The sequence below is a fragment of the Marmota flaviventris genome, chromosome 2, assembly GCF_047511675.1.
Source record: "Marmota flaviventris isolate mMarFla1 chromosome 2, mMarFla1.hap1, whole genome shotgun sequence".
In the NCBI taxonomy this organism is placed as follows: Eukaryota; Metazoa; Chordata; class Mammalia; order Rodentia; family Sciuridae; genus Marmota; species Marmota flaviventris.
The window spans coordinates 68,919,782-68,936,705 of NC_092499.1; the positions used below are offsets into that span (position 1 = coordinate 68,919,782).

General features: G+C 38.1%; 1 protein-coding gene, 1 non-coding gene and 1 pseudogene across 9 annotated transcripts in view; 1 reads left to right on the forward strand and 2 right to left on the reverse strand.

The window, feature by feature from the left end:
• Syne2 (spectrin repeat containing nuclear envelope protein 2) overlaps nucleotides 1–16,924 on the reverse strand; it is a 332,720-nt gene that overhangs the window by 271,243 nt on the left and 44,553 nt on the right. For all 8 annotated transcript variants that reach the window (XM_071607983.1, XM_071607984.1, XM_071607982.1 and 5 more), the window contains exon 2: nucleotides 8,154–8,283. In XM_071607983.1, the coding sequence (XP_071464084.1) occupies nucleotides 8,154–8,232 (79 nt within the window). In that variant the 5' untranslated portion in view covers nucleotides 8,233–8,283. The remainder of the gene's footprint in view (nucleotides 1–8,153; nucleotides 8,284–16,924) is intronic.
• On the forward strand, nucleotides 4,619–4,998 carry LOC114088130 (leptin receptor gene-related protein pseudogene; annotated as a pseudogene).
• Nucleotides 7,245–7,317, reverse strand: Trnaa-agc (transfer RNA alanine (anticodon AGC)). Its single transcript has one exon. It is a non-coding gene; the product is annotated as a tRNA-Ala (tRNA).

Consider the following 16,924-nt stretch of genomic DNA (forward strand, 5'->3'; position numbering starts at 1 on the left):
TACCAATACCTCACTGACTCATGTCTAAAGAAATCTGTGTTTCCATCCTAACCTGCCAGTTTTTCTGAACATTGAATGATTCTTTTAATTCAGGATAATTTATAGGACTTTGTGTTTTATACTGGAATGGCCACTCCATTATTCATTATGCAATTGTTTACTGAAGGCCTAAAATATTCAGAAATTTCACTGGCCATAAAAGATATGGCAGTATTATATTCAGGGCACCAAATGTGCACATGGAGGAATTCAGGATTATTGAAGTAAGTGATATTCAAAAACCCCAGGAAAAGCAGCAATTACAAGGAGCTAAGTCAGAAGACAACAAACCCCAGGGAAGCCTTGACCAAATTTTGATTTTTTTTTTTAAACAATGATTGGAATACATCACTCATCTTCCAAATAATGTGATATGAATTCAATTTTTATTCTTTACCTCCCTAAAATTGAAACATGAAAAGATAACCCAGACAACAATGCTAGCTATACTTTGGTTGGATTTCTACGATAGATACCAAAATGTAAAGTGATTGGATCTGCATCCTTGGCACTTCCACATGGCATCCACAGGCAAAGGAAAACTTGCTTTTTAAAAGTGCTTGATCTAGTTTCCTTTGTACCCTTATCACTCAGCGCCCTGCACATAGTTGGCCTTCAGCATTTTGTAAGTCATGGTAAATTAAACATTATGTCTCATTATGATGCTTCAACCTAACCTACGAAAGCTGGATAATGTTTTTTACTCCAAAAGTAGAATATTTTTAATTGACAGAGATCACTGTGTGTTTTTATCACGTACAATATGATTTGATTTTTTTTGGGGGGGATACCAGGGATTGAACCCAGGGGCACTTAACCACTGAGCCACATCCCCAGCCCTATTTATTTATTTATTAAAAAAATTGAAGTGGGGGAGACAGGGTCTTGCTAAATTGCTGAGGCTGGCTTTGAATTTACAATTCTCCTCGGCCTCCTTAGCTGCTGGGATTACAATCATGCACCACTACACCAAGCTGTGTGCACATACATTATATAATGGTTAAATATGATAATTAACAGATGCAAAACCTCATACAGTTATCATTTTTGTGAGAGTATAGCATCCATTCTGTTTACATTTTTTAAGAATACAACATATCATCATTAACTATAGTCACCTTGCTGTACAATCAGTATCTTGACATTTATTCCTCCTATCTAATTTTAATTATGTATCCTTAACCTGGATAATTTTTTTTCTAGGGTATTTTTTGTTTTGTTTTGTTTTGTTTTGTTTTTTGGTACTGGGGATTGAATCCAGGAACACTTAACCACTGGGCCACATCCCCAGTACTTTTTATTTTTTATTGTGAGACAGAGTCTTGCTTAGTTGCCTATGGTCTTGCTAAGTTGCTGAGGCTGGCTTTGAACTTGTGATCCTCCTGCCTCAGCCTGCCAAAGCACTGGGACTACAGGCATGCACCACTACATCCAGCTAGATAATTTTTTCCCAGATAGATAATTTTTAATGTTATTCCAAATAAGAAATAAAGTGAAAGCCTCCCTTCAGATGAATACTCAGTAAATAATGAATATATTTAAATGGATAATAACCTAACTATAGAGACTCACATTTCACTGTGGAGCCCTACCACGCTATGATATCCACCCACAAGACACAGAGGGTTTTTCAATGTTTTACAATACATCATCTAGGTGACAGCAGCACTGAATATGAGATATGCATATTATCTGAAATGACACAGTAACTGGGCTGAACATGTTTTTATACAGATCCTTGCAGATGGTTAACCATTCACCAGCCTCTTGGCAGGATTGCAAGAAAGGTAACTTCTTGTGTGGTGGTAAAGGTAATTAGACACTAACTCAGTGTCTAATTCAGGATAACATTCTGCAGCTAGATGCTGATTTTCTAAGGCATTACCTACATCATTTTTAAAAACAAAATAATTTGCTGTGTTACATAAATTATTTCCTTTTATGACCATAAAATATTGTTTCAGACAAAATATGCAGTAATTATTTCCATAGGATAAAAGGGAAAGAAGTAGGGCTGGAGCTGTAGCTCAGTGGTACAGTGCTTGCCTTGCACTTGTGAGGCCCTAGGTTCAATCCTCAGCACTACATAAAAATAAAGACATCGTGACAATCTACAACTAAAAAAATATTTTTAAAAAGAGGGGGAAAGAAACACTACTTTTTCAAGGGACAAATCCAAATGGAAAAATTTAAAGATTCTATAATGAATGCATTTTGGTGGGGATGGGGAGTACCAGGGATTGAACCTGGGGGCCCTTACACTGGGAAACATCCCAGGCCCCCCTTTTTTTTTTAATATTTTTAGTTGTAGATGTTCACCATACCTTTGTTTATTTAGCTTTTTTTTTAATGTGGTGCTGGGGTTCGAACCCAGTGCCTCACACATGCTAGACAAGTACTCTACCACTGAGCCACAATCCCAGCACCCCCAGGCCTTTTTTATATTTTATTTAGAGACTGGGTCTTGCTGAGTTACTTAGGGCCTTGCTAAGTTACTGAGGCTGGCTTTTTTTTTTTTTTTTTAATAATGTTATTGGATTTTTTTATACCTTTGGTTTATGTATGTATGTATGTATTTATGTATGGTGCTGAGGATTGGACCCAGGGCTTCACACATGCTAGGCAAGTGCTCCCTCCAACTATAAGCTATAACCCCAGCCCCCTGAGGCTGGCTTCTGAACTCACAATCCACCTGCCTCAGCCTCCCAAGCCACTGGGGTTACAGGCATGGGCCACTCTCCCAGCTTATAATGAATGTCTTTTAATAGTCTAAATTTCCATACCTTAAATTTGTTTAAAATGTGGATCATTTAGATATAGACAAAATGCCCTGAACTAAAATTCAATTTTTACATCAACGCACTCAAAAGCATAAATACAATTCCCTTTTCTTCCTAACCACTCAAACGTTCCCCCTGCTAGACCAAAGAACCTAAATATCACCCTCAAAAAGTACCTCCAAATCCCTTTATACAAATATTTTCTCAAAGACAAAACAAAAATGAAGAAAAAGGAGGAAATCGCTTACTGACAAAGCACCCCTGGTTTTCAGGCCCGCCCGCCTTCAGTCCCTGCACACATGGGATACCTGTTCTCACAGCTTATCAATGATGAATCACCACATTTCAATTCAGGCATTTTAATTTTGTTTTTTTTGAGTGCATTATTCTGAGCCAAGGTGTGGTCACAATTCCCTCACCTCAGATGAAGTTTTGCTCAAATAAAATAGGCTTTATAACTTAATTAGACCATCATACTACCTCTATCTGCCTCTTAAAACAAAACAAAACCAAAAAATGTTCTGAAATGAAAATGGGGGGAAAACTTTCTTATGAGCATTGATCTTGAACCTCTCAAATTACACAAAACCTCCATTCTCAAATTACCCCAAGGATCAGTAAGGCTTCCCACTTCTTCCCCATGGATGATGCATCAGGCACTATGATCCTTGAAATACATCATGTAAGTAAATTACTCAGACTGGCTAGTTCCTAGATATGACATTTTCCTTGCTAAATAGCTCATACTAGTCTTCTATTGTAAAGCACATTGTATGACCTAGTTATAATCCAAAGAATGCTATATTTCTAGTAATTTGCTAATTATTTTCAGCAATTTATAATCCTGAGATCACTAAGGTGAGCTGAAGATGTCCATCCACATTCTAGATTTAAGTTTGCTCTAGACAGAAGAGAGTAAGGCTGAGACTTAATAGACTCTCAGAGAAAGGTGGAAGGGAAATTATGCCTACCAAATTGTTCTTTGAAGTGTGTCAGAGGGAGTGCTATACAGTGAAAAGAAAACTATACTCCAAGTCAAAACCTAGTTGCTCATCAGCTGTGTGACTCTGGGAAGATAATTCAGACGTCCTGAGCCACAGCATCTCTGTTCACCAAACATATAAAACCTTGTCATATGGTTGTAAAGATCAAGTGAAAGAAAGTAGATCCCATGCGATAATGCAAAAGTGCTAGTAAGCTAGAACATGCTATGGGAGGCTCACTCTGTAGTGGGGAACAAAGTATTATTAAATACAATAATTATAATACTATGAATGTTGAAACAGACATAAGAAAAAGAGGGAGCACATACTTTGGCCTCACAGAGAAGAGCTCAGGCTGAGGAGGCTGAGGCTGGCTGACCCTGGGATGGATGAGTTGGACTCCATTGTTACAGAAGAAGTCAGGGCTACAAGAGAACAACCTGAGCAAACACACTCACTCTTGGGCCAGGGAGATTATGCCCGTTGGAAAAATGTGGGGGCCAAAACACAGTGTGCCTACAGAGGTGTGGTGGGAGATGACAGCAGAGAGAAAGGCAAGCACCAGATCAGAGAGGACCTGTGCCTACACCAAGAAGTCTAAACCCGTCCTGTGAGTGTTGGGAAGACATTGAAGAGACGTGTCAAAACAACACAACAACAAAAACAAAAAAACAGTAGTATCAAAACTCCTGTTTTACAAATTTTTCCTATATACCAGGAGGTTTCTGCTCTAGCTGGGTGTTCCTGGACAAAGATTTTAACACAAAGATTTGTGGCCATAAATATATAAAAAGAAATGACGCTAGCTCGGGAGACATGGCAGGCGTTAAAGCTCTTGTGGCGTTATCCTTCACTGGGGCTATTGGGCTGACTTTTCTTGTGCTGGGATGTGCCTTGGAGGATTATGGTGTATACTCTCCCTTTTTTGTCCTGATTTTCCATGCCATCTCCCCTATTCCCCATTTCATCTCCAAAAGAGTCACATATGACTGTAACACAACTAGCAGTGCATATTTCTTCACTACTGGAATTGTTGTTTCTGCCTTTGGATTTCCTGTTATTCTTGCACGTGTGGCTGTGATCAAATAGGAAGCCTGTGGCCTTGTGCTGCAGGCAACACTGTCATTTTTCTTACAATTCAAGGTTTTTTCCTGGTATTTGGAAGAGGAGATGATTTTAGCTGGGAGCCATGGTAGCACTTTATTTTGATAGAGAACACTGTATTTCTTAAGATTTGTACTGTATGTATATGTGTGTACCCGTGGCATTTTACTATGGGATTTAATATGCTGGGTTTTTTATACCTTTATATCATGATCACTCTAAGGAAGACTTCCTAAGTAAAAGATTAGTTTTATTCCTAGATAATGGACCACTATTTTTACTGAAGTTGAACTATGTTATTTGTTTGGCTGTTCACATAGCCAAACAGCTGCTCATCTGTACAGGCCACCTAAACCTTTTGTGTGGAGGTGTGCTTAGACAGGTGAAGACACTGAAGCAGGTCTTTTATAGCTCAGAAAAACTTGGCTCCCTCTGTGTTGTAGACCCTTGCTTCTCAGAATGTGGTCCACAGACCAAGAGCACCAGCATCTCCTAGCTTATTGGAAATATAAAATCTGAAGTTCCTCTGCTCACCACCCAGACCCAGTGCATTTTGATGAGTGAATCATATTCACATTAGAGTTTGAGAAACTTTGTTATAAACATCATACCTAGCTAGCTTCCTTGTCTTCCCCTTGGATCGATCACTTACCCTCTCTAGGAGTTCTGCTCATTTGAGGGAAAAAAATGCCCTTATGTGAGGAGGAGTTCAGACTCTCTTTGGTGTTTGTGAACTGTTCCAAACTGTAATATATGGGCTATTTCCCAAATTTGTGGAAAGTGTTTTCAGTGGGAAGCAGATATGTCCATCATCTGAAAGGCGGTGCCTTTTTCACAGTGCTAGGGCACAAAATAACCCAAGCCCCACTGGCATGCAGGAGAGGAAGGCTGGGCTGGAACCAGTCCCTGCTTTAATTATGAGGAGAGAAGAAGAGATAGGCATCACTTTTAAATTTCCCTTATTAGTCTTGCACTTCTTCCTAACCCCTTCCTAATGCTACCTTATCCCAACTCCTCAGCAGTTCTGATTTGCCCTTTCTTCTTGATGGCTCTGCCCTTCTCCTTTCTCAAGAAATACTGGAGCCAAGTAAGCAAGCCAAAAGTGAACTGCTGGAGTTTATTTACATGTTAATATACTTAATGGTACTTCATTCAAAACTTTATGCCACCTTTAAATAAATCATGGGAAATACATGTCATGTAGTTTTTCTAGCTCATCTTTTTGTCCACAAACCCACTGAGAAAAGAAAATATAAGAAATAGAACCACTTGATAAGAAGAAAGCCGATGGTTTTAAAACATTAATGTGGCAGTTGACATGTGTACAAAGCACTTCCACCTTGAGGTTTGTGATCTTAGTAATTAGCACACCCTTTGTTTGTTGGTGTGATGTTGGAACCAGAAGAGAAAAGTGATAACTAAAAGAATAATGTGCAATGTTGTTTTTTGGCCTTGTGCATGATTTCATGTTTTCAATATTCCGTGTACACACAGAATTGTTGAAGTTGTCATTTGCAATATTTACATTGGGAAAATTATTTAAATACTTTGTAATTTTAACTGGCATTTTCAGCCATGACACTTGCACTTATTATATTATAATAAATTTCACTTTTAACACACACAAAAAAAGAAAAAGAAATGACAATACATTTATGGAGTCCTTATTCTGTGCCAGGCACTGTGCTGTGCCCTTTGTGTCTCTTTCTCTTTGGGAAAACTGCAATGAGGGCATGTTCATCCATATTATGCAAATGAGGAAACTGAGGTTCAAAAAAAGAAGTCTCCTGTATAAATTCAAAGAGCCACTAAGCAGCAGAGCCACCACTAGACTTTAGATCTAGCTGTTTATTTTAGCCAAAACGCTACAGAAAAAAAACAAGCATACTATTTTTTTATTTAAATGAAAATTTGATTCCAACTACTTCTGAATATTATGATGTATTATAAAAATTAAAAATTTGGGAGGTCAGGCATGGTGTCACACATATATAATCCTAGAGGCTAAGGCAGGAGGATCTTGAGTTCAAAGCCAGCCTCAGCAACTTAGCGTCCCTAAGAAACTCAGTAAGACCTTGTCTCTAAATAAAATAAAAAAAAGAACTGAGGATGTGGTTCAGTGGTTAAGTGTCACTGGGTTCAATCCCCACTACCAAAAAAGAGAAAAAAGAAAAATTTTAAATTCTTACCTCAAATACTACCTCCCAACAACTTAAATATTTCTTTTTTTTTTATTGGTTGTTCAAAACATTACAAAACTCTTGACATATCATATTTCATACATATTTCTTACTCTACACAAATCACAGTATTTACTTTTTTTTTTTTTTTTTTTTGGTGGTGGTGCTGGGTATTGAACCCAGGGCCCTTTGCATGCTAGGCAAGCACTCTACCAATTGAGCTATATCCCCAGCCCCCAAAATCATAGTATTTACTTTTAAAAGACTGATATAGATATAACCTATTCCATTATCTATAGATTTCTATCTTAACCTCAAGGACAAGAAGCTAATCAATCAAAAGACATTTTTAATCAAGAAAATATTAGAAAAGCATCTTAGAATCCTTATCATAAATGACTAAAAAAAAAACTATGACTTTTAAGTATTGTCCTAAATATTTGTATAGTACTAGCCATAATCTTAATAGTACTTTAAAATATATAGTTTTATAAATATAGATTTTTTTTTCAATAGCCTTAGTTCTTCTATACTAACTCACTCTACAATTCCAATATTTGTTTTATCAACAACATAAAGTCTAGTGGCTAAGGAATTTTTCAAATTACCAAACTCCATAAAAAGCACTTAAAAAAAAAAAGCAGTACTTTGAGATGCACATACAGAATTCACATGATTGACAGATCCTTCCCAAATAACATTACTAATAGTCCTTTCTATTGAGGCAGAATAGGCAAAAATAAGGATATGCATTTAAAAGAGGCTATGCAAAAAGTACAAAATAATGCCAAGCAAACTATGGCTAACCAATTGGTAATGCAAATAAAATGCATACTTTCAGAGTAAGAAATCAGAGATATCAAATTCCCAGAGAGCCAGACAGGAATAAAGACATTTAAGTGCTACAGACTGAAAGGGTTCTACAGTTGGAAAAATACAGATATATCTTTAAAAAAAAAAAAAAAAAAAAAAACATGAGAGAGAGAGAAAGCAGTAGGATTAGTGAAGAAGGGAGGGTTAAGTTTTCCACAGAGTCTGTGGGTGTTACCCCATGGGACCTTCATTACCTTGCAGTGACACCTGGAGATGGTCAATGCCGAAGGCAGCCTGTTGATTTCTGTGGGGAAGGTCAGGACTAGATGCCATTTTTTGACTCGATGGAGATTATCTCATGTCCATCTCAGTTACAGAAGTGAACTGAAAGTGAAAAGGGAGAAATGTTCATTAGTGACTCCGCAGCTCTGCATTTCTGATAAATGTACCCTGACAAGAAAACAGCAACAAGCAAACACTGCCCTCCAAAAGAAGTGCACACAGGTTTCTGGGAGTGTTTCCGCAATCCATGGGGAACAAAGTAACCTACGCCTTCTCTTTGAATCACAATCAAGATTTTGCCCTGTGACCTATTCAAGCGCTTTGGAATTACTGGCAGAACTCCAAAAGAACTAGTATTGTGGATTCCATACCAGCCGTGAAAAGGAAACTGAAATTCAGTAACTTTCTAGAGGAAACAAAGTGGACATAAACTGGTATCTTAGGCATTAGCCTGTGTGTTGTTAACCTTCAACCACGAGAATTTTCTTCAAAACATTTTATTTTATTTAGTTCCTTTTCTGATCCATAAATGTTGCCACTCACTGGCAACAAGAGCTGAGACTGCATTAACTTACATCTATCTATTATATTATTTTCCCAAGTACTTATTTTTCCACCTACACATTTCTCCCTTGGCCTCTTGAGTCTCTTGAATCTTACTTACTTACTTACTTAGGTGTTTTGTTTTGTGGTGCTGGGGATTGACTCCAAGGCTTCATGCAGAAGAAGCAGGTGCTCTGTTTCTGAGTTACACCCTGCCCTTCACCTTGAATCTTAATTCTTCGAATAAACTCCTTACATCACAACTCTAAAAAAGCATTGGATGTGTGTATGTGTGTGTCTACTAATTTCTGGGGACTGAGAATAAAATAATGACTTCACTCAAGAAGATAATTAAATAATAGCATAAACCTAAACAGGGGCTGGGGTTCTGGCTCAGTAGTGGAGCGCTTATCTAGTATGTGTGAGACACCAGGTTCAATTTTCAGCACCACATAAAAATAAATAAATAAAATAAAGGTATTGGGTCCATCTACAACTAAAAAATTTTTAAAGTTAAAGAATAAAATTAACCTGGGCTGGGGTTGTGGCTCAGCGGTAGAACACTCGCCTAGCACTTGCGAGTCCCTGGGTTGGATCCTCAGCACCACATAAAAATAAATTAAAGGTATGTGCCCATCTACAACTTAAAAAAAAAATTAGAATAAAATTAACCAAATATACAAAATGTATGCACAGGGCTTAGGATGTAGCTCAGTGGTTCAACACTTGTCTATGATGTGCCCAGCCCTATGTTTGATTCCCAGTTCCACAATCGATCAATCAAGATCAAATAAGATGGACGTACAGCTTTGTAACCAAGCAAGTATTGGATGAAGTTAATGTTAGAATCTGTGTGTTGGGGCGTGGCTCAGAGTAGAGCACTTACCTAACATGTTAAAGGCCCTTGGTTCAATCTCCAGCTGCAGGATGGGGATTGAGGAGGTGAGGGTGGAACAGAGGTGGGGAAACAGTGTTGAACATGTGAACATGTACTGTAAAATACCTTAACTCTGCTATAACTAGAAATTTATCGTAATAAAATGCTGAAGGGAAAACCAAAAAATAAATCTGAGGCCAACAGCTAGATACAATCAGTCATATTAAATATTAAACAGACTATTTTTAAATACGCAGAGGATAAAAATCATTAAACAGTTCAAAAATCTTTCCATCCCTTCCTCCCCAATGTTTATTATCAAAACCACTCCTTTTATTATCTTTCCTGTAGATCACTGTTATTAAAGATTTTATCTACCAAATAAACTTTATCAGTAATTCAGTTGCTTACCCTCTGAATTAAGATGCATCAGAATCAGCCAGAGTTAACAGAGTAGCTCTACTGAATTGATTCATTCTAACTAAAAAGATTAACTTATTAGTTCCCAAGGGCCTGATTATATCTAGCTGTAGCCTGGTGACAAAGAAAGACAGAGGTCCTCAGCCTTGTGATATACTGAGGACATTCACTATCCCTTTCCACATCCTCCAGCTCCTAAAACCCAAAGTGGAGACAAAGTACTACTTCATTTTCACAGAAGAAAAACTGAATCCAGAATGAATTTCCTAAGGATACCTATTGTTCTATCCAGGGCTATTTTTAAAGGGGAGGGGGGATAGTAACAATAGTAGCAGCCACCTTATGCAGCACTCACTATATATAGGCACTGTTCAAAGCACTTGGCATATACCACCCTTTATAAGAACTGTCTGAGCTTGGTACTGCAATTATCCCCACATTTGAGAAGACAACCAAGAAGCTGGGCATGGTAGCACACACCTATAATCCCTGCAGCTCAGGAGACTGAGGCAGGAGGATTGCAAGTTCAAAGCCAGCCTCAGCAACTTAGCAAGGCCCCAAGAAAATCAGGAAGACCCTGCCTCTAAATAAAATACAAAGGGCGGGGATGTGGCTCAGTGGTTAAGTGCCCCTGAGTTCAATCTCCAGTACTCCCTCCACCAAAAAGACAACTAAGATGCACAAATATGATATGCAGTTGTCTAAGGACACACAGCTAATAAACAATAGAGCCAAGATTTGCATCTAGGTGGTTTATACTCTAAATCAATACATGACCGTACTCCCACAGATAGCTAGAAGTTTGCCATGTGTCATTCATTCCTTTTTTTTTTTTTTTTTCTTAATAATACTAGGTACTGAACCCAGGGGCACTGTGCATTGAACTACATGCCCAGCTTTTTTTGTCTTTATTTTGAGACAAGGTCTCTCTAAGTTGCCCAGGCTGTCCTTGAACTTGAAATCCTCTGCCTCATCCACCCAAGTCACTGGGATTGCAAGCATGCGCTACCGCACTCAGCTGTTGTTTTACTCATTTACTCAACAAACATTGCTATGTACTAGAAGCTGATCTCAAAGAATCCAAACTGAGAATAACAAATAAATACAATATGAAGCACAATTCTCTAAGAGAGGAGTGTAGGGGATTCTCTGTGGCCAAGAAGGTATGCCTGCTCCATCACTTGAAGGTAGAGATAGATATGACCATCAGCAGCTGCAATGGACAGAATTTGTATTTCCCTCAAGATTCCAATTGAAATTCTCACTGGTGGGGCCTTTGAGAGATGATGTCATGAGGCAGGAGCCCTATGAATGAGATCAGTGCCCTTATTTTAAAAAAGGGTGGAGAGAGACCTGTATCTACTTCCACAATGCCAGGTTACAGAGAAGTTGGCTGTCTATGTGGAAGTGGGTCCTCACTAAACCCTGCCTCTGCTGCTAACTTGATCTTAAACTTCCAAGCCTATAAAACCATGAGAAATACAGTTCTGTTGTTTTTTTTCTTTGTTGTTGTTGTTTTAATTTTTACAGTAATAGGGATTGAACTCCGGGCCTCACACACACTAGGCAAGTATTAAGAGCAGCCTAACTGAACTAGGACAGGAGTTATACATATTAAAACAGCGTGTCACTCTAAAAAATCTCATTAGCGTTGGCATTATTTGGATACCTTGAACTTGGTAAGAGTTTCTCTGAAAACCACTCACTGCCACTACTAATCAAATATAAAGTACCAAATATAGGGGAAATAATACATATTTTCTTATTTATAAGAAAACATTTCTTATTTATGAAAGTATTTCCTATTTATATTACAAATAAAAACAAAAGAATAAATAATAAGTTAATAACAAGCTAATAACCAAATTAAGAAATATTCCCATTTAGACTGATGTATGGAATTTACTGTATTGTATATTAGAGCTGTAGGAAAAATTTGGTAAAAATGGCAAAAATAAAGAACAGGCTTTAAGATAACTAGATGTCTCAGTTTGATTTTTACTGTAAAAAAAAATTTTAGCAAATATGTCAATAAAATATAATAATTTTTATGCCCTGAAGAACTTCTTAGCACTTCTAAAAACATCCATTAAAAGTAAAACCAAACTTTGAGTACTGGATCAATGACAAGTGTCATTGGCCCAGATACTGTCTTAGTATAATTATTTACCAAAACATGCTACAGTGGTGATGAGGACTTGATTAAAGATCTTTTTTTATGATATTCCCAATGCAATTTTATTTGATGACAGAGAGAAAGGGTTGACATTTCCACAGAGGAATTAACTTATCAAACAAGGCCCATCAAAAACTGGAACAGGGTAGAGAAGATAAGTCTGGGGAGATTTCTCGGCTTTACATTGAGAAGCTAGAAAGACTAAAAAGGGAAGGCAAAAAGGGGTGAGGTTTTGGCCCAGAGTCACAGGGTCTCTGTCAGCCAGACTCCCCAGGACTGAGTCATCCCTGTGTTCTGACTCTAGAGGGGAGCCCAGGGCTACATCCTCAGGTGGATCTCAGACTGCTGGCCTCGACTTAAATGTTGCCACAATTATGTAAGAAATCAGTGTTTAGAATTAAAATAAATTAGGCTATTCTTAAAAGTGAATAATGGACCTTCTTCAGGAACATAAGGAAAGGTTGGGTAAAGAATTAATGTATTGGCATTAAAGCTTTTAAGATCAAATGAAGTGATGGGGAATTGTGTTTTAAAAATTCATGTACATTAATACACATGCTATTTTGAAACAATCGTGGTTTGCTTATGCAATATATCTTAATATGTCTGTGGTATCTACAAAACCTCAAAACACTGGTGAATTTCCCTTTTTAAAAGAATCTTGGCATTTACTTTGGATTATTATGAATGGAATGCTTTCAAAGAAATCTGAATGGAGGTTATTTCCAATGAGTGCCATTATGGGTGATTTTTATTTTCTACTTTTTGCTGATCTTCATATTTTTAAAATGATAAATACCCATGTCTACTGCAATAAAATTTCTTTTTTTTTTTTTCTTTTTATTGAAATAGGGAATAAGGTATTATGTAGTTCAGGGTCAGTTTTTCAAACCATATATTATAGAACCTGCATATCTATATCTTCATAATGAGAAAAAAGCCAGGAACAAGTATTAGAAAAAGCCTCTGAGTTTGTTAAAAATTTGGCTGGGGATGTGGCTCAGTGGCCGAGTGCCTCAGAGTTCAATCCCTGGTATCCGCCCCCACTTGCCAAAAAAAAAAAAAAAAAAAAAAAATTCTAAAAACTACTCCCCAAACTTTTTGGTAGCTCAATGGGTCTTTCATATTCTCATTATTAGATAGTTTGCTAACAATCCCTGCCAGTCTAACAGCAAGTGAAAAGTCATTGTGTCAATAGTGAGAAATAGGTAGCTACCCTATCTTTTAAGGTTGACCAGAAGGAACACAGTGGCAGGATGTAGTTATGTACATTCACTTTTTTCTTTAACAGTGATTTGAATTCCAGCATTTTTCCTGGGCACCTCCCTTATTCTTTTTTTCTATTCTTCAGCTGCATCACAAGGTCCTTCAAGGAATTGTTAAAGAATCTCCCCTTGATCAGCTAAGCAACAAAGTCATTCATAGCAAATGACAGTTATTAACTTTGATCTGCTTACAACTCCACAGCAGAAAGTTGGTAATACACTAGTAGTAAGTTTCTTCATTTTTTTCCCCATTAACTTTTTCTGTTATTTATCCTGTTGCCATGATTTGATCAGAAGCAACTGGTACAGAGTCCCAGACCCGGTGATTTTTTAAGGTCTCTGGTAATTCCCCTCCCAGGCACTTTATTTTTACCACCACCACAAAAGGCCAGAATAATCAATCCTATCAATTCACTGTACTTTTGAAAAACATGTCACAATTCTCAGTTTATAATGCTGCTGGACTTGCAATCTCAGAAGACAGCAGTGTCACTCACAGTTCAATACCAAGGATACAGCTAAGCCACCCACTTAACCCATAATGAGGGCATCCTGTGGGAATGCAGCCACCTCCCTAACAGCCTTCCGCTGGCCTTGACCAAGTCCCAGATGCTCTCCTCTGCAACAAACACTGCTGTAGAATGAAACTGATAAAGCTTTCCTTCAAGAGTGGTTGTTGGGATGCAACAGAAAAACACCTAAAACTAAAATCTACAAAAACAACATTTATTGAGAGCTTACTGCAGGAGATGTACTACAGTATATAAACGGTAGTTAATATAAACCATGAATAAACTTATTAGGATTAACTTTCTCCTTTTTTCTTTCATTCTTTCTTTTTGTGTATACTGGGGATTGAAGACAGAATCTTATACCACATTGTTTCTTAATCAGCAGTTAAAAAAATAAATAAAAGCTAGAAGTTAGGGATATAGCTCAGTGGTAAAACACTTGCCTAGCATGAGCAAGGCCCTGGGTTCAATCCCCATCATAAATAAATAAATAAATGCTAGTCACAATACTAAAATTAAGAGCTTTAAAAAAAAAAAAAAAACCCACTTGAGGATGAAAACTTCCAAGACTATAAAACCTGGTATGGGAAATCAACATAGATCCAGAAAGCCTCAGAAAATGTATCAAGTACCTAAAATACATAGAGACAGAAAGTAGAAAGGTAGCTACCAAGTGCTAGGAGAAGTAGGAATGGGGAGTTAATTGTTTTAATTAACTTTTAATTGTTTTAATAGGTATGTTGAATCAGTTTTCCAAGATAAAAAGGGCTCTGGAGATGTACACTAGTTTGTGATAATTATAGCAATGTGCTTAATGCCACTCAACTGGCCACTTAAAAATGGTTAAGACAGTAGACTTTATGCTATGTGTACTTTACCACAATCTTTTTTTTTTTTTTATAAAGTTCTGAGAGAGCCAGTTGTGGTAGCACATGCCTATCTATAACTCCAGCTACTCAAGGCATCTAAGACAAAAGGATCAGAAGTTCAAGGCCTGCCCAGGCAACAAGGTAAGACTGTAGGAAGGAAGGAGGGAAAGAGGAAGGAAGGAAGGAAGGAAGGAAGGAAGGAAGGAAGGAAGGAAGGAAGGAAGGGAGGGAGGGAGGGAGGGAGGGAGGGAGGGAAAGTGGGGGTTCTGATAGAAACTTTTCAACCTATAATCTATTTCTACCTAAAGTCTGAATTGAGTATTAAGGCGGGGGGGAGTCATTTCCTGACATGTAGGTCTCCAAAACATGTATGTCTTATGTGCATTCACTCTTAGAAAGCTACTGGAGATGTTACTTCAACAAAGTAAGTGGGGCAGGGGGTGAGGTTTAGTGGTAGAGAGCTTGCTTAGCACATGTAAGGCCCTGGTTCAATCCCTAGCATATCAATAAAATAAAATAGTAAAAAAAAGAAAGAAAGTGGGGGAATATTCCAATAAAATAGAATAACTAAATCAATAAACTTTAAAAATGAGAAAAATAGGAACTGGGTATCAAACACAGGAGAAGTAAAGGACAGTTTCAAGGATGAGAATTATTGAGGCAAGGAAGAAGGAGAACTCAAGGGGGGTCTGGGAGAGAGGCATGGGGTGAGTGCTGAGGGAGGAAGAGTTAGAAAGGAGGGATGTGAAGACTGGAAGGGTGAGCAGACAGATGAAGTGCAGGACTGACATCTCTCTGAGGTCAAGTTGTGGAGAGTAGTGACTTGGATCATGGTCTCTGACTGCCTCGTCGCTATGGCCACACTTGCACTGGGAATTTTCTGTGCAAAGGTGCAGGTCAAGATTGCCCAGTTGCTGTGGTGACACCCTGTCTGAGGAGGCTCTGTGCAAAGGCACAGAACTATAAGAGTCTTAGCCTTGAGCTCAGACATCAGCTGCCAGGGATAGAGAATTCTGGACATAATAAGATAACCACAATGTCTCACAAGTGCCACAACCTTCAAGTCTGTCTACCTTGAAGAACCTTTCCCACAAATAAACTTTTGATGATTAAATCTATATAATAACTCTGGGTCAATGTTCCTCCATCAGAGGATGGTGTCCCACCTGGTCCCAGCTTTCTCTCTACGAGTGTTCCTTGGTCTTTCTCAATCCCCCATTGCCCCTGGCCGGTTTTCTAAGGTTCGGCTATGCAGGGTGCAGCACCAAGTGATCTGGGGAGTCATCTGGGAAAACTAAAGGCTGTGGCCAGAAGGGATCTAAATTCTGTGTCAAAAGGATTTTGAAGATGGAGTAGCTTCCGGTAAGACTTAGTGTGTCAGGACCTTTCTTCAAAATTGATTCTTCTATTCATTCTAAGAATTTGTGGTTTGTAAAATATGTTCACTGTTTTCCAGGGTAGAAATGCTGAGGAGTTTTGAAGCAAAGAAGAATGAAGGGAGTCCTCATCAAATGACCTCATTTTTCTCAGTAAAATAAGAAGTGAGGTCATCTCCAGGGAACAAGTGGGGAAAAGGGTGGGTGGGGCAGGGTGCTGGAGAAATGAACGGTGCTCCAAACAGGTCACAGTTGAAAACAGGAATGAATCAAGCAGAGACACAGACAAGGATTGGGAAAGCAGCTGAAGACCAGAAGCCAGAGCAGCCTGGGTCCCCCAATGGACCCAAAGGGCATTCTGGGCCCACAGTTTGGCCATGAAGACTCAACACAGAAATTCTCACATCTGCCTGATGCTCAAGTAGGAGCAGCAACTGTTGGAGACTTGGTAAAGGTCTGTCAACTAAAAAATGTTATGAAATTGCACATATACATAAAGAGGCATGTTCGAGAATGTTCATGGTAGAAGTGTAAAAAAAGTAGAAAAAACTAATCTCATTGGTAAAAAGAATGAATGATGGTTCCTATTCATATAAGGGAAGACTATTCCAGAGAAAATTGAATGTTTGACCAATATCAGCACGGAATATATAGTATGCTGAAATTATGATGGGGGTCAAAAAGATAAATATACTATCAAGTCAT